The sequence below is a fragment of the Micromys minutus genome (assembly GCF_963924665.1).
Source record: "Micromys minutus genome assembly, chromosome: X".
Classification (NCBI taxonomy): domain Eukaryota; kingdom Metazoa; phylum Chordata; class Mammalia; order Rodentia; family Muridae; genus Micromys; species Micromys minutus.
The window spans coordinates 10027266-10046070 of record NC_137970.1 but is presented as its reverse complement, the minus strand read 5'-3'; the positions used below and the strand labels follow the sequence as shown (position 1 = coordinate 10046070).

The window sequence follows — 18805 nt, the reverse complement described above, 5'->3', positions numbered from 1 at the left end:
CAGAACTAGAAGTTCCAGACAGGAAAGCTTCTTGCCTTGGTCTCTGGCCAGGGCTTGCCAAGTTGCAGCAAGTTAAAGGCCTACACGAGTGCACTAGGAAGGAGAGCTTTGTCCAGGGAATCCTCGGGAAGGTTCAACACATGATATTTTGGGTTAAATGAAAAGTGACTGTATCTGTTCCTTTTACATGTAAGGGCTTCCTTTTATGCCTCACCTGGGATAGCTCACATTTGCAGTACATATTAAAGTAAGAATGCATGCTTCCTTTAAGTCAAAGAAATGTATGAGAGGTAACCTGTGCAAGGCTATTCTGATGGAGTCCTGTCCAAGACTTCCTACACAGAGCAAGAAGACCCAGAAATAGGAGCTATGGGCAACAACACGGGGCACGAGACAAGAGTGTGCTGCTGAGGCTGGCTGTAGGCTGTGTCAACAATGCTAAAGCTGCAGATTTGTAACTCAGGACAGCAGCAACACTGACATGCCTACTACACCAAGGGCATCAACATCCAAAAAGGAAGTGGCCGTCTAATGTTGGTGATTAAAGAACATGCCGTGTAAGCGATTCTTTTCCATGACCCTTGAGTTTTCTAATATAAGGTAACCAAACCGGACACAGTGTGTGCTTCATAATTGTTTCTTCAAAAAATAAAAATTTGAACTTGTATGTAGAAAGAATAAATATATATATATTTAAAAAAGAATACCACAAAAATAAACATAGTGGGAGTACTTATTTTAGCCTGTTTCCATGGAACCAGATACAATTTCTATTTGATCCTGCTTGTACACTAAAAACATTTCCCCCTGAAATCAAAGAAATTTTGTACATATTTAATTTTTTGTGTGGATCTTTAGTCTGACTTACTAAACAAGTTTTTTTTAAAGATAGAGAAGACTTTAGATATTAATATAATTCTATTTATTTATTTTGAAGAAAACCCTACAGTTCGGATAACTGTTGCCCAAGTACCTATAGATTTAAAAGCACAATTGCCAGCTTGTGGCACTAGTGGGAGGTGGTGGAACCTTTAAGAGGTGGGGCTTAGTAGGAGGAAGTTAGGTCAGTGGCACTGTGCCTTTGAAATAGATAGTAATATTCTGTTCCCTTCTTCTCTTTGCTCTTTGTGTACCATGAGGTGTATAGCTTCTTCTGCATTGATGTTTTGCCTTCCTATAGGCCCAAAGCAATAGAGAGAACAAATCGAAACCTCTAAAATTATGAGCCAAAATATATCTTTTTCCTTTTAAGGTGATTACATCAGGTGTTGTAGCAACTGAAAGCTGACCAAGAAAGAGGAGAGAACTAATGTCTAGTTATGTGAAATGCTGTACTTAGGGAATGAGAGCATGGCCTTCTGTCTCACACCCTACCCCTTTGGGTTTTATTAGAATTAAGAAATAGATAACAACTAACAACCTGGGCTAGGGAGGTGTCTTTAGTAATATTTTGGGGTGAAACAGCTTAAAATGCTACTCATAGATCATGGGAAAAATAAACTAATATGATTTGGAAGTCAATCAGTTACTGGTTTTGTCATGTTAAGTAATGGTAAGATCTTAATCTTATCCTGGCCAAATAGTAACTTTTTAGGCTTTAGGGGTTATCTGGTCTCTGTCAGTACTATTAAAGCCTCTTGTGTTGTATAAAAGCAGCTGTTGTTAACAATGAACAGACACAGCTGCATTTCAGTAAAATGTTTATCAAGTAAGTGCTTGGCTGGATTTGGCTTGAGGGCGATAACTTGCAACTTCGGCTCCAGAAATTTAAATTCAAGGTAGACTGGTAACATCAAAATAGATTTTTTTGGGCATTCCTTAAATCTGAAGATAATGAAGCTTATTTATAAAGCTGGCATGCTGAAGGGGTTTGGGGAGGGGTCAGAAAGATGCTAACAGATTATTCCTAGAGGGAAAACAAGAATGTGGAACTCTGGCTGTTTGCATTGTTTTTCTAAAGACATTCGTTACTCAAGTTCAGCACTATATATACACACACAAACCACACACATAGAATCAAGGCACAAACAAGGAAATGTGAACAGCTGCAAGGGAAGCAGGCTGTCTCACACATTGGGTCGGTCCCAGACAGGCCCGCTCCCTGCCAGTCTTTGGCACTCGGTCAGATGTGACCACACGCAGCTGCACAGATCCACTTCACCTCTGTCTCAAGGAGAGTCAGCGCAAACTCTATTCTACAGATGTTCCAAACAAAACAGAGTAGAGTCGGTGGTAATATTCAGTTCCTAAGCCTAAGCATGTACTTTCCAACAGATAGATAAAAGCCATCACTTTTAACTTCCTTGTAAAGCATTAAAGTAGGCGTTTGTTTTAAAACACCATACAGCATTACATTTCACTCTCGATTTCTTCATCCTCAAATAGAAGTGATTGCTCATTGTTTTATTTATCATACAGTCCACATTTGGGTATTTGTTCCATAACTATTTTAAATACTCTATAATTAAAATTAGTGGAAAGAAACTATGAAATAACTATCCCTGGGTTGTGTAGCCCATCAGCCTTTTCTTTTGCACAGAGAAAACCTTATCAAAGGACAAGAATACATATACCACTTGAGACAAGATTGCAAGACTCCAAGCATAGATCAAAAAATGAATGAGCCTCTAGAGCTTCAAAGAACAGGGAAGCTCATTAACAAACACTTACTTTAAAGACACCGAAGTAACTTTCTGTTGGAAAAGAATTCAAGTTCATATTTAGCTGCAAAATAATGAAATGTGCCCGCAAGCATATCGAGACAGCTAGGAAGGGTGGAAGGCTGCATGAAATGGCAGTGATGAGATGAAAGCCAGCCTGCCAGAGACTTCCTTCACAGTCTCGGTGAACAGGAACCAAGTTCCAATATCACGCCTTAGTGAACTGAAAAGTGCCAGGCAAAAGGCCCTTTTCATCCCCACATGTAATGAATACATTTGAAATCCAGCAAAATACTAGGAAAAGGCAGGTGATCTAATACTAAAATTTAGGGAACTGACAAGCAGTTATTATTTCAAAGGTGATTTTTTTGAAGATGTAAGTAGGAGAAAAGTTTCCAAGATCTAAACTCTATTTTCCTGCCCAAGTTAACATACCAACTTGAGATCTTCAGCTTAGACACCTACCTACCCAGGAAGCTTGAACCACATAGTTCCTGGACAGCCCGGGGAAAACCAACTCTTAAATATAAACCAAACCAAAAATGAAAGTCCCTTTCAGACATTAAAAATGAGACAGTGCAAAGATAGTCTATGCACATCTAAAAGATATATTGAAAAACTTAAAAATGGCATTTTCAAAAAATTAAGAAACTATAAATTTATATACTGAAAGAAAAATGTTTTACATGTTTAAGAACGAATGATTATGCATCGTTGTGACCCCATGACTTACAAAATTATATAAAAACCACCAGAGTCAGTTCTGGGTCAGAAATTTTGACTTTGGATTATTAACCCTGTCCCTCCCCTTGAGGCCCCGTCTTCCTACTGGAGGTAGACTTGCCGAGTTCCCTCTCTCCAATGTTGGGCACTTTGGCTACAGTTCACCTCTCAGGTCTTTGGTACATTCTAGAAGGCTGCTGATCTCCATTCTCTTGGCCCTCTGGGCTTCTCTCCTGTCCCCTGCTCCATACCTGATCCTGTTCTCCCTTTCCCATTCCCCTCCTCTTTCCCATGCAGGTCTCTCCCTCCCTCTGCCTCCTGTGATTGTTTCCTTCCTCCTTCTAAGTAGGATTGAAGCATCCTCACTTGGTTCTTTCTTCTTGTTAAACTTCTTACTGTCTGTGGGTTGTATCCTGGGTGTTCTGTACTTTTTTATCAGTGAGTACATACCATGTATGTCCTTTTGTGTCTGAGTTACCTCACTCAGGATGATATTTTCTAGTTCCATCCATTCGCCTGCAAAATCCATGATGAACTGTCCCTGTCTAAAAGAACTGCAGGGACAAAAATGGAGAAGAGACCAAAGGAAAGGCAGTTCAATAATCTGCCTAACTTGGGATCCATCTCATGGGTGGGCTCCAAGACCTGACACTATTACTGATGCTATGATGTGTTTACAGACAAGATTCTAGCATGGCTGTTATCTGAGAGGCTCTACAAGCAGCTGATTGAGACAGATGCAGATCCTTACACCCAACCATAGGACTGAGGCCTGGGACCCCATACTGTGGTTGAATAAGGGGAAGGATGGAAGAAACTGAAGGGGAGAACATCCCATAAGAAGACCAGCAGCCTCAACTAACCCAGATCCCAGCAAGCTCCCAGAGACTGAGCTACCAACCAGGAGCACACATGAGCCAGTCTGAAGCCCCTGGCACATATATAGCAGAGGTCTGCCTGGTCAGGCCTTAGTGAAAGAAGATACAGTTAATCTTTGAGACACTTGAGGCCCTAGGGAAGGGAGAGGCCCAGTGAGTGAGTGTGTGTGTGTGTGTGTGTGTGTGTGTGTGTATGTACCCTAAGAGGCAAGAGGGAGGAGAAATGGGATAAATAACTGTGTGTGGGGGGGTGAGTGGTAAGCAATGACTGGAGTGTAAATAAATAAAATAAAAAATTTCAGTTTTGCTGAGGTATATAACCCCCCAAAACCTCACCAGGGTGATTTTTTTTATGGAGTAAATATTCGCCTATCCTATAAGTACCACTTTCTCCCTAAAAACGTACATACTACAGGATTTTCAAATTTATTTAAAATCTCTCTCTTTCCTTCCTCCCTTCTTCTCCCTTCTTCCCCACTTCTTTCTGTGTGTGACAGAGTGTATTCCACATACATTCAGGTGCCCAGAGTCCAGAAGAGGGTGTGAGATCTCCTGGAGCTGGTGTTACATATGGCTGTGAGCTATTTGATACTGGTGCTAGGAGCTTAACTCAGGAACAACAGTAACCAGTCTTAACCACTATATTATCCCTCTAGCTCCCAGATTGTTTTGAACAGTTAAAAAGAAAACACTGAGCTATTAGTCATGCAGATGATTCTCCATTTCATGCATTATTTAGAAGGGTGTACTTCTATTCCTTTGAACAGCACCATTATAATTTATGAGTTAACTTTCCCTCCAAATATTCAGAAAAACCAAGCACCTTTTAGAAATCTCAAACTAAACTTGTGTTTCATCTTAAGAAGTATGTTAAACCATAGAATCTAGTGGCTCGAGTAAAGCAGCAATTAGATTCTTAGTCTGGAATTTAGCTTATCCTGGTAGGGCCCAGCTCATACTGAATAGTTGAACTAGAAATGGATTGCGAGTATATGTAGTGGCCGGAAGCTCTTGAGTTAGATGTGTCAGGAAAGCTTTAGTTTAATAGCATAATAGTGAAATGCTAGCTTAAGTCATGCTTTGGTGGAAATTACATCCTTACTTGAAGTCCACAGGACCAATTTCATGTCCAGTAACATAAAGCCTTGACCAAAGCTTGCTGCAGGCAGTGAGGATGACTGGAAGATCAGTACCTTTAAGCTAACTGAAGAGTTTCTCAAGTCTGTAGGTAAATGCTTTTTTATTAAAAAAAAAATCTGGCAGCAAAATGCTTGTATGTAAACCCTTGTTTGGTGGATATTTTGTGTGCATACAGTTTTGTTTCAGTCTTAGTTGAGTACTGCAATTCAGAGATTTGTTTTTGAATCTAAGAAATTAAAACCTGCTTGACTTCATAGATCAGTCTAAAACTAGCCCTTTGGTGACTTAATAGTATAGACCAATGTCTGGTGATTTGGCAGTTTTTTCTGATGAACTTAAGACATTATTAGTCTTGGATGCCCTAACTTGATAGCTGTTTTTGAGCTAGCAAATCATTTTAAAATGAATTTTAGGAAGAAACAAATCCTATCTCCTATTCTTGAGCAGGCAAGGAAAAAGGAAGGGAAACAACCTCCAAAAACCAAAACAAACCACCAAAACCAAAAACCAAGAATGAGGAGGAAGAACAACCACAGGATAGAATACAGGCAACCTTGACTTGAATAAAGCCTTCCCAAACTATTGACTGTACATGTGCATTTGCCTGGGCTCATGCCACACAAGTGGGGGTGAGAGAACAACTTGTAGTTGATTTTTTGTTTCAGCATTTGGGTCTCAGGGACAGAACTCATGTTGTCAGACTTGGTGGCAAGCACCCTTATTTATTTGTTGAGCGATCTTTTCAGACCCTTCCTGGGTATCCTACGCAGGCTTCATACTGGATGTCCTTGAACTTCTGCCTCCATTTCTTGAGTGCTGGCATTCCAGGTATACAGCACCACACCTGCTTAATGTGGTACTGGGGATGGAACCCAGTGTCCAATCCTGCCAGGCGAGCGGTCTATCAACTGAGTTCTATTCCTAGTCCTTGTTCTAATAAAGCCACCTGAGAGTAGGCTTCTTTTGATATTAAGTACAAGACTTGGCTCAACTGTGAGATATTTGCACTCTGATAGGAATGCATTTTCTATATTTTAAAGTTTTAAAACCATATTCTCTAGCCCTATTGTTCTTATATATTTGTGTTTATAGGTAAAAATATTTACATTAAAGAAAATTTCACAATCTTCCATTGGTGTTACATTAGTATTCGATTTGAAAGCCACAGTAAGTTGCAAAAACAAACTTAAAAAGAGAGCAACACAAAATGTGACAGAAGTGGTTTTTTTGTTTTTGTTTTTGAGAAGAAAGCAGCCATGTTGTTGGACTGCTACCCTCGTTCTTTAGTGGAGCAGATAACATTCCTTTCTGGAGAGACCCCCCCCCCCTTTCCCTTAGACAAGCATAAAGAACCAGTGCTCCCTGCATTTTAAAGGCTCTTGGAAAATTCATTTGCTTTCCCGTAAAGTAAATATAAAAAGAGAATGTCCCTCAGAGTGGGTGATGCTGTCATGGGGACAAGTTGATTTAGTATTGTAGTATCTACTTTAGTACTGCAAAGTCAATTTCAAATCCTGGTTTATACAATCCCCCTGCCCCAGAAAAAAAGCCCAGGAGTCACAATAAACGTCTGCAATCCATAGCACAGTCAGAGAAGATAGTATATTCTTTTAAAAATGAGGAAGAATATAGGTACCTACTTGGGATCCAGAAAGCACAATGATATGAAGGGAGAACCAAGGTAGAAATCTCTGTGATTGGCATTTTGAGAAGCTGGTTTTTCCTTTTACATACTTACCACATAACAGGGAGAGTGGAGGAGTGGGAGAGAAAATGCAACATCCACACACAAATTAGACTACTATTCAACCTTAAAAAGAGTGGAAATTCTGATACATGCTACAACATAGATGGCTTATAAGGACCATGATGCTAAATAAAATAGGCTAGTAATAAAAAGATTGATACCAGACTATTGAGGTATCTAAGTAGGTAAAGTTGCTTGTCCCAAGGCCCGAGGACCTGAAATTAATCTTCAGACCCCACATAGTGGAAGGGGAGAGTCAACTCCTAGAAAGTGACTTCTGATCTTCAGAAGTACTGTGGCATATGTGCACCTGAGCAGCAGGACATGCAAACACACACACACACACACACATACACACACACACACATGCACATATGCACCCACACATGTGCATCACATAATTAAAAGCATCAGAAAGCTAAATATTGTATGACTCATTGCTGTTGGAGTAGTAACATCGATAGGGACAGTGAGTAGAATGATGACGGTCTTGAGCTAAGAGTGAGAGTGGATGAAGATGGGTTTATGTCTTATGTTTAGTTCAGTTGAGAAAGATGAGAGTAGAAGGCAGCAGTGGCTGAGCAAAGGTGTAAAGGCACTGAATCCCATAGAGCTGTATACTCTGCAGTGCTGAAAATGGTACTGGAGAGATGGCTCCGTGCTTAAGAATATGTTTTGCTTTTGTAGTGGATCTGAGTTCTGTTCTCAGCATGCACACCGGGTCACCCAAAACTACTATAACTCCAACTCCAGGAGATCCTACACTCCCTTCTGGATTCTGTGGGTATCTGCACTTACATATACATAATTAAAAACAAATCCCAGAAATTTAAAAAAGATTTAACACAGGAAACTATTCTAATCTATAGAATTATGACATAAATTTCTGACAAGTTAGCCTTGATTTAACTTTGTTCTGAATCTTAAGATAATTTTCTCCACGAATGAAGAAAAAGATGGTTTGACTGGAGAATGCCAATCATATCCTAAAACAAAACAATGTGGAAATGGTCAATTTAAATGTTAGGTTTATGTCATAATCATAAGAGCTACAAATGGTGATATTATATTATATGACATCTGCCAAAATCTTTGAAATTTGGGAAGTGGCAAATGCATAGATGGAATGAACAAAAGAATTCTGTTCTGTCACACTCTCCTTATGATGTATAATATTATATAACTCATAGTGTTTCCACCAGCCACTGCTTCTTTCTCTTCATTTTTTTGAGATATGGTCTCATGTACCCCAGGCTAGTCTACTCATTTCGTAGCAGAGGAAAACCAGAGGATGATCCTTCTGCCGCAATCTCCCGAGTGCCTAGATTATAGGCATGTACAATCAATCATATCTTACTTATGAGGATTGAATATAGGGCTTTCTGAATGCTAGGTAAGTATTCTGCTATCTAAGTTACATCTCTAGTTCCTAAAATAACCTTATCTGAAAGGATGCAAAAATGCTAAGATGGGTTTAAAGAAAAACCTGATTGCTTTCTCTTATTTATGAAGGCTTTTTTTTTTTTTGTTCAGGCACACAGTGTGGTTACTATAAGTGAATAGACTGATGGTTTATCTTGGTTGTCAACGTGAATTGAATCTGGCATTAAATTAGAACCACAGTTCTGGGCAGGTCCATGAAGGACTTTCAGCAAGAGCAAAGACCTTCTCCCAGTGTAGGCAGCACCCCACAGTCTAGGGGGAAAGGAGTATAAGGAAAAAGCAGTGCTGCTTTATGCCTGCCTACCTTTGTTCCTTGCTGGTAAATGCATCTTATCTCATTGCTGATGCTGCTATTGGCATCTTTTGCTGACACTGGAATCCAGCTTCTTCCAACATAGACTAAAGACCAGCAGCTATCTAGGAATCCTCCAGTCCTCGAGTATAATATTGGAATCGCTGAGGTATTCTACCTCATGGACTGAACAGCTATTGGGTACCCAGCCTTTCCAGTGTGTAAATACTCACTGTTAGATATCTGCACAACATTGTGTAAGTCCCTTTGTATTTATCAGTTCTATTACTGCAGAAAACCTTAACTAATAGTTATATAATTATCATCTCAACCCAGTTTTATAACATTTCCGCCAATTCCCTTGTGTTTGTCCATTGCAATGCAATGAAGATTTATTCATATGTATGTATGTATGTATGTGTGTGTGTATGTATGTATGTATGTATGTATGTATAGTTTTAGGGGCCATGCCACTAGGGAGGTACCTTAGTGGCAAAGCACTTGCCTAACGTGCATGTTATCTGTACTACCACAAAACAGAACACAATTTATAATTTTAAAGTGTTACAATGAATCTATAATTCCCTTTGAGGTTATGGTTCATTCTGAGATAGTTTTTGTATGTGGTGTAAGAGTACGAGTTCATGTTTTTCCTTATGGAGGCTCAAAAAGTGGTGGCCCCATTGAAAGACTATTCTTTTGTCATATTCTTTTGCCTTGATATCTTCTGTGAAAATACTTAGTTATAAATGTAAAGAGTTTATTTATAAACCTTTATTTGTCCCATCAGTCTATATATCTATACTTATACTAAATTATTTTGGTTTTTTTGTAGCTTTATAGTAAGATTTGAAGTTAGTTCTCTTATGCTATTATTCTTTGTTATCTTTTTGACATTTCTATATCAATATTAGGATCACCACGTCAATTTCTGGTTCTCTACTGTTTCCTTCCCCAATGCTGGGGATGGAACTCATAGCCTTGTATATACTAGGCAAAGTTACCACTTCCTCAGGTCCCATTGTATCAATTTATACAAATAAATACTGTTTAAATGTTGATACAAATGGTATAGATTAATAAGGGAAAATTTCAGTTTTACCAATAAATATACATATTCATTTATCTGGTTCTTTTTTACTTTGTTTTGCAACATTTTAATTTTAAATATTCCTTATGTTCAATTTACCACTAAGCATTGTACTCTTTTTTTTGTGATAATATGAGTGTTTTCTTATTTTTACATTATTTTTGCTTATATATCTTATATCTTATGACTGTGGTAACGTTCATATTAATTTGAATAGGTTATAAAATAGATTCTTTAAGATTTTCCATATGTAAGCCAGGCACAATGGTGCACATTTTTAACCCCAGAACTCAGAAGGCAGAGACAGGAGGAGCTCTGTGAGTTTGAGGTCAACCTGGTCTACAAAAGGAGTTCCAGGAGATCTAAGGCTTTTACAGAGAAAAACCCGATTTTGAAAAGAAACCAAGAACCAAGAACCAAAAACCAGAAACCAGAAAAGAAAAAGACTTTAACATCTCTGACAGATAATAATTTAAAATTTTCACTCCAACTTCTATGCTGGGAACATTTTTCTTGCCTTACTGAATTGCTTAGAACCTCCAGTGTAATGCTGAATGGAAGTGATTAAGAGTGGATGATCCTTTGAATGGATATACAAAATGGGGTATAAAATATTCTCTAAAACTCTGCTGCAAGAGGGTTTTAAAATCATGTCATGCACAAGAAAAACGGATTGAATTGGAGAGTACCAAGTCAAATGAAGTAAGTTCAGAAAGAAAAATATTTTAACCTCACACATGGAGAAACTATATTAAAAAATGACACAACTGTATTTGGGGGCTATATGGGGAGATGATGGTAACAATGTAAGAAGGCTGGGGACAACAGAGAATAATGGGGAGTTAAACTTAATGCACAAAAATGTCACAATGAAACAAGTCATTTTAAACAATTAATATCTGGTCATACTTTTTAAAAAGTAAGTGAAAAAGAGCAGACAACCCTTCCTTTATTCCTAATTGTTCTTGTGGTAGGTGGCTTCTTAAAAAGTGACCATATCAAACTTAATGGTACACTAAAATAGCTACATTAAAAAGAACCAGCTAACTCAGCTCTCAGGTCTCTTGTTTCTTGAAGTACATTCCCACAACAGAGATGGAAACAGACACAGGAAGTTTTTGTTTAGCCACTTAGAAATGGTAGAATACTTAGTGACTATTGTGATGGGCCTTGTTTCCCTAATTTCTTTCTCAGCATGTTTGTCCTTTGAGTAGAAGAAGGTTACTGATTTGTTTAAGCTAATTTTATATCCAGCCACTTTGCTGAAGTTGTTTATCAACTGTAGGAGTTCTCTGGTGGAATTATTGGAGTCACTTAAGTATACTATCATATCATCTGCAAATAGTGCTATTTTTACTTCTTCCTTTCCGATTTGTATCCCTTTGACGTCCTTTTGTTATTTAATTGCTCTGGATAGGTCTTCCTGATTGAGGTAACCCAATCAAAAACAAAAAACCAAACAAAATATACCCATGGTATGCACTGACTGATAAGTGGATATTACTCTAGAAGCTCAGATTACTCAAGATACCACTCACAGACCACGTGAAGCTCAAGAAGAAGGAAGACCAAAGGGCAGATGCTTCAGTCCTTTTTAGAAGAGGGAACAAAAATATTCAAAGGAGGAAATACAGAGACAAAGTGTGGAGCAGAGATTGAAGCAAAGGGCATTCAGAGACTTTGCCACTTGGGTATCCAGCCCATATACAGCCACAGAATCCAGACAATATTGCTGATGCCAAGAAGTGCTTGCTGACAGGAGCCTGGTATAGCTGCCTCCTGAGAGGCTCTGTCAGAGCCTGACAAATACAGAGGCAGAAGCTCACAGCCAACCATTGAACTGAGATCGGGGCCCCTAATGGAGGAGTTAGAGAAAGGATTGAAGGAGCTGAAGAGGTTTGCAACCCCATAAAAACAACAATACCAACCAACCAGAGCTCCCAGGGTAGAGAGGCAGGAGTGGGTGGGTGGTTGGGGGGTACCCTCATAGAAATGGGGAGGAGGGGTTATGAAGGGGAAACTGGGAAATGGGATAACACTTGAAATGTAAATAAAATATATCCAATAAAAAAAGAAAAGAAATTGCAGAATAGGTGACTCCCTAAAGCAGAATTGCTTTGGTCTTCAGCTGTAAGAAGTGCACACAGCACAAAGGCCACCACCACTGGCCCACCACCCAGCTAGTAGCTTGCACCTGCCAAAGCTGATGACTCTTTTAGACTGGATGGGGGTGGGGGCTGCCAGGAACTCAGCTTCCCAAGGTCCTCAGGGCATTTCATTCCAGAAATTTAAGTCCAGAATTAAACTAGAAACAGTTTGGCATTTCCTGACTGGCAAAGTCTTTACACATTCAAACTGTTATAACTACTTTCTCAGACTTCAAGTTGCTAGAAACAAAACAAAACAAAAACAACAAAACGACAACAGAAAACATTACCGTAGGATAGTATAACAAATCTTCTACTTCTTTCTTTCCTTTAGGAAACCTCTGAGTTCCAAAAAATTCTATTCCAAACGTGTACAAAATTATTGTCATCTCAAAGACACAAAACAGTAAATCAAGAGTTGTAGTTTTCCAGGCTAGGTGGAAAAACTGTTAACTCTTTTAAAGCAGTAATGCACTACAGTAAAGATGGCAGCTATATGAAATATGATAGATTCAAAGCATCTGTTTATTTCTAATGCAAGGTTTTAAAGTATTAAAATATAAAACACTTCTTCATCTGTTTGACAGCCAATAAATCAACATCTAAATTAAACTACTCCTAGAGTTAGCCTTGCGATTTTAGTAATTCATTTACTGGTTACAATTTTAGAGAACAAGTGTAAGATTTCCTACAAAATCATCTTAATTATGTGGGGGCATCATATTTACTAATGAAAGAGCAGTACAGTCAGAGGTATGACATGCAGTGAGTGAAGTTTTGAAGCTTAATTTTCAACATGTGGTAGAGAGATATGAATGGGGTTTTCTTCATTTGTAAATCCACATATAATAACATTCTTTGTAGAGAGTGCTGTGGTGTTGATATGTGGGTGTCAGTAGCAATCAAATCAAGGTATTTAATGTATCTGTCACTTTATACCTTAATCATTTTGTTTTTGTGGTAAGAATACTCAAAATCCTCTTTTGTAGCGATTTGGAAATACTCAATACAATATTGTTAGGTAAGGCCATCCTACTATGCCAGAGATCACCAGATCACATTCTTTTCAACAACTTTCTTTCAATGGCTATCCTCTCCTCAACCTTCCACCACCAGCATCCCCAGCCGCCCATAATGACTTTTCTTTCTACCCACTTTTTGGGAGACCAGTGCTAGATCCCACATATGAATGACATCATGTTGCAGTTGTCTTTCTGTGTCTAGATTATTACACTAATCTTAATACTCTTTAGGTTCACTCATGTTTCTGCAAATGGTAGGCAGTTTAACACTATGGTAATTTTGTTCTTAAATTCTAATGATGTCCTCTTGAAAGCTAAACTTGCTTAAATTTAAAGCCATGATGAGGGCAAACCAAGCCCTCAGATGTTCTTCAGTCATCCTTAGGAATATATTCCTATGTGTTTTGTCAGTTTAAAGGTTCTGGTCTCAGACTTACATATTTAGAGTGTTACTGATTTAACAAAAAAAAAAAAAAAAAAAAAAAAAAAAAACAAAAAAAAACAAACAAACAAACACACAGAACAGTTTCTTGGGACTCAGCAACCTGAATCAGTTCATGGTCCACAAAACTATGCCAGTGGTTGTCACTATTAAGGACCATGTCAAACAAAATAATCCATACCAAGCATAGGGTGGAGAGTAGTAGTAGGAGAAATGGATGGGCAAAGTTTTAAAAGTTTCTTCCCAAGAGCTAGTCATCCATACGCTCTCTTGTTTTAAAATTTTAATTTATTTATATCAATAATAACAACAACTATGACTATTAGTGTGTGTGTGTGTGTGTGTGTGTGTGTGTGTGTGATGTGTATGTTGGAGGCACATGCTATAGCATGTATGTGGAGGTCAGACGGTAACTTTCTGGATTAAGTTTTGGAGAAAACTTCTGTGGGCTTTGGACATCAGGCTTGACAGCAAATGTCTTTACCCACTGAGCCATCTCATTGGCTCTTTATTTTTGAAACAGTGTTATTATGCACATTAGGCTGGCTTCTAACTTGTGATCTCCTGCCTCAGTCTCCTGAGTGCTGAGAATCAAACCAAGGATCTTGTACATGCTAAACAAATATTCTACCACTGAGTTACATGTCTAATCTATGCTTGTGTCTAAATTGTACTTTCTAGGTCCCTTGTATACTAAAGTCAGAAGTCAATGACAATGTATAAGAGTTAATTTTCTCCTTCGACTATGTGGGGCCCAGTGATTGAATTATGGTAATCAAGCTTGGCAGTGAGTACCTTCACATGCTGAGCCACATTACCAGCTACACACTACTTAATTATGTGTAAATGCATATAAGTTTGCCTTTAGAAGCCAAAAGAGAATGTCAAATCTCCTAGAGTTACAGGCAGTTGTATGCTGTCTGATGTGGGGTGGGGGTAGGAATTGAACTTGGATCCTCTGGAAAAACAGCAGTCTTCTCTTTCCATCTCCTATACCCATAATTTCGAACTGTCTGTTATAGTAGTTATCGAGCTGATTCATATATGCACCATACCAAAAAAAAAAAAAAAAAAAAAGAACCAAACCAGGAGAGGAGTAGATGGTCAGTGAGTGAGGTGTGCACTGGGTAGGCATTACGGCTAGAGTTCAGACCCCTCAGAATCCACTTAAAAAGTTGGGCTCAGCACTGTGTCTGTAACTTCAGTGCTGGGGTTAGGGGTGATCATTGGAGATTAATGGCCTAGAAAGATCAAAAGCTGCAGGTTTAGTGAGAGATCCTGTCTCAAAAAAATAAGGTAGAGAATGACCAAAGATGTTCCATGTCAATCTCTGGCCTCTACATGCATGTGTATACATGTGCATGTATACTCACATAGCCTCATAAATATATACCCACCTCCAAAGCTAAAGTAACTAAGGAAATCTAATAATTAATTTGAGTTGACCAAATTTATGGAGAGAAGCCTCTGTTCAATAACTATAACTATATGGGATGAGGTTGAAACATGATTCAACATTTTAAACTTAGCTTTCCTCGTGGTGGTCCTTATCAAAACAGGGCTTTACATAATTTCAAAGAAAAGATCTGCACCCGAGAAATAGTATTAAATAAATCTCAAAAGTTCCTTCCCTTCAGGACATCTTAGCATTGTTAACAATGCTCACTTGAACCCCACACTTTTTTAGTCATCAAATTACCAATCAGTTAAAGTCTCCTTTTCCTTTCCTGGACCAGTATTACCTAGCAGAATGTTTTATAGCACAGCCTGTTTTGACTTAGTGCAATCTGCATCAATGGTGGGTGAATCAAGAAGTACCAATCAGTTCTAGGTCTCCCAAAGAAGTTATGTTCTCTTCTTAAGGGAAAGCACTTCCTGCACACCAACTGAAATGCACATCACCACCAGGACCACGCAAGACTTTCACTGTAGAAACCAACCAAGCTTTCTGAGAGTACACTGAAGATAGGCCATGAATGGTCAGTTTCTGTTTCTATTCTTTTCTTGAGACAGGGTCTCACCATGTAGTAGTCTTGGCTATCCTAAAACTTTCTGTGTAAACCAGGATGGTCACAAACTCAAAGATCTGCCTGCTTCTACGTTCTGAGTGCTGGGAGGCATGTGCTACCACATTTGGCTAAGCTTCTGGGTTTTGTTGCTGTTGTTTGTTTGGCTCCTAATCTGCTGTCAAATTTAATAATGGAATACCGTCTTCTATTTGAAGAAGATAGCAAATTTACAAATGTCAGTGTCCCAGTGATATTAAACACGCATGCGGGTGAATCTAATCCACCACCCAGTATCCTTTGTTTTTTTTTTATCACTTCTATATGCATGATTGAGAAATAATGTTTTAAGGCAGTAACAAGAAATCACTATTAAGATTAATAATTTGTTATAGTAGAAATACAAAATACCTTGGTAACTTAAGAGTTGTGCTAAACTCTGCAAAAATATTGGTCATCACTTGTATGCACAAATTATAAATACATACACTTTCCCCATTGTGGCTCTTTAAGCTATACTGCATCTATACTGCACACATGATTATTTAGTTTGGAATCTGTACTACACAATTTCCCCCATCTTCATAGATACAAAGTTGAAAAGGGAGTGCTATGATGTAAGATCTGGGAATCCCTGTAAAGTAAAGAGCTAAATACTAAATGTTCTTCAAACAAGAAAAACAGAAACAAGACAAGACTTACATCCAGCAGTGTGTGAAGATGCTGATCCTGGAAAACACTGTGTAGAAAGTCTAGGTCCTTTTCACTGCAGTCTGTAAGTGCGTGAATCTCTTCCAGGCTGTCCAGCACCTGAGAGACGGCTCCTGGGGGGACAAATGGAAAAGAAACTGCTACTACACAGTCAATGCAACATTAACATTTGCAACCTTAAGCTTACATTTCATAACAATGAGCATCAGAAGGTTTGTGTTTATATGAAGGCGAGGCTCAAATGCTTCATATCATTTAAGGGCAGAATACCTTGTATTTATGTCCTCAACAAAGTATTTCTGACTTTTGCATTTTAAGTGAACTTATCCTTGTATGTTTAAATTAGAGCACTCTGTCAAAACAACTGGGCTACTATAATAGTAGATCTGGGTGGAGCAAATTATACATCGACAGTAAAGGTATCAGGACCCTAAGGCCTTTTGCAATATTATAAACAAAGCCATTTTATTAAGTACAAGAAACTACAGACAAGACACACAGACCATCAACTGAGAGCTCTTGATACTTAAAATAAGCTTGGAAATTATTTTTATAGTTTTATTTAGCAAAGTCCTCAGTCTATTTATTCCTTTCTGAAATTTTATATATGTAATCAAGAGAAGCAAAGTCACTGTCACTGTTTCAGGTCCTTATACACATTCAATGCCAAATGTTGAGTATATTAACAGATTTAGGCATAAGGAACACATCCAAATACCACAGGAAATGTTAAGGAAAGTTCTTTGTAGGGCAAAGAGAATGGAAATGTTCTCAGTTTCCCCACATTTCCTCATGCTGGGCACACTAGGCAGGTATCGTTAGTGAAAGATACACAGGAACACTATTAAGGTCATTTACACAGCATTAAAGTACCAATCAACCTGTTTCACACTACAGACAATATGCAAATATATACTCCATAAAAAAGAATCCCAAGAGGCCTGAGCACATTTGTATATACCAAGGAAGTCTGAGAATAAGTGCCTCATTTGTAGCTAAGTCTTCAGATCAGTGGTCCTTGACAGGTGGGGGGGGGGTTGATTTCGCTCTTCAAGGGGATATTTCTTAGTGTCTGGAGCGACTCTGGGTTGTGACAACAGCAGGAGGGAGAGTGGCTATTAGCCTGTAGTTGTAGAGGTGAGGAATGGTATTGAATATTCTCCAATGTGCAGGACAGCACCCTACAACTATGAGTTATCTGGCCCAAAAGTTCAGTGCTCAGCATGAAAAACCCCGTTTCACACAAAAACAAAATATTCTTTAGGAACTGCTTCTAGTTTTTCTTGTTCTCAGATCCCATCCTAATATTATATGCTTTTTGGTGAGAATATAAGTCAGGGTTATGTCCCCAGAAGGTAATCCGGCAACATATACCACAAAACCTTAAGTGCCTATGTGTTTTAATATGCTAATTTTCTACACTAAAGAGAAAAATAGAAGGATTATGTACAAGGATATTTATCTTATAAATGGAAGATAAATCTAATAGACAATGATTATGTAAATTATTAGGATGTTCACATAAGAAAATATAAGGATGAATGACAATTGTTTTTGAAAAAATTTAAAGATATAGGAGAATTCTTATGATATAAAGTAGACACAAAACCATGGAACTTATATTGCTCTAATTATGGTAAAAAATAAGACAGACAGACAGGCAGACAGACACATCTATACACACACAAACACACAGTGGATGAAATAAAATGAAGTATAGCAGAAGCACAAGAGCTATCATTTTCCTACATAGCTCATACTGTTTTTGTTCATATGTTTCAAGGTTTCTACAGCAGCAAAAACAAATTGCTGCATAAGATACTTACATTTGTAGTGCCATTTAGTTACATTACAGTTTTGGTGTCACAAATCATGTAACCATCCACATGGAAACTACTGTGACCATTTTTAAAAATCTGTCTTTATTTTGGGACAGTTATAGATGTAATGTACTTGTAAAAAACTGACACAAAGACCTAAGTTTCTCTGAAAAAACCTTAGTAGATAGCCAAGTCAGGATGGTGACATCAGCACAGTAAGCTACAAAACATCCATCCCCACAAGGCACCACCACGATGCCTTAGACCCATTGGTTTGCCTCCCATTCTGCTCTTTCCTAATCCCTGACAACCACCAACCCGTTCTCTACTTCTATAATTTTCTGTTTTAGGGAGACTACCTAAATGAAATCACATAGCATATTATCTTTCTCCAAAGACTGGCTCTTTTTTATTTTTTAAACCTAACTGTAGTCATCCAGTTTGTTCCTCTGTACTGCTGAGTCGTATAATCCATGGCACAGACATGCCAGTTTACCCATTTACTTGTTGGGAAGTAACTATTGGTACTTTACATTTTCGATAATTTATGCCTATCAGGCTATTTTCACCAGAAATATTAAGGAGATATCAAATGGGATAACAAGACATGAGGTAGGAATTAGCCCCTATTGCTCCAGCTAGTCCTAAAGATGTAGGGGCACAACCCCACTCTTAGGATTGTTA

At 38.3% G+C, this 18805-nt stretch overlaps 1 protein-coding gene across 1 annotated transcript in view; it reads right to left on the bottom strand.

Annotated features, from left to right (window-relative positions):
• CASK (calcium/calmodulin dependent serine protein kinase) overlaps positions 1-18805 on the bottom strand; it is a 346973-nt gene that overhangs the window by 54384 nt on the left and 273784 nt on the right. Inside the window, exon 11 of the mRNA XM_080910355.1 lies at positions 16293-16414. Coding sequence (XP_080766481.1) covers positions 16293-16414 — 122 coding nt within the window. The remainder of the gene's footprint in view (positions 1-16292; positions 16415-18805) is intronic.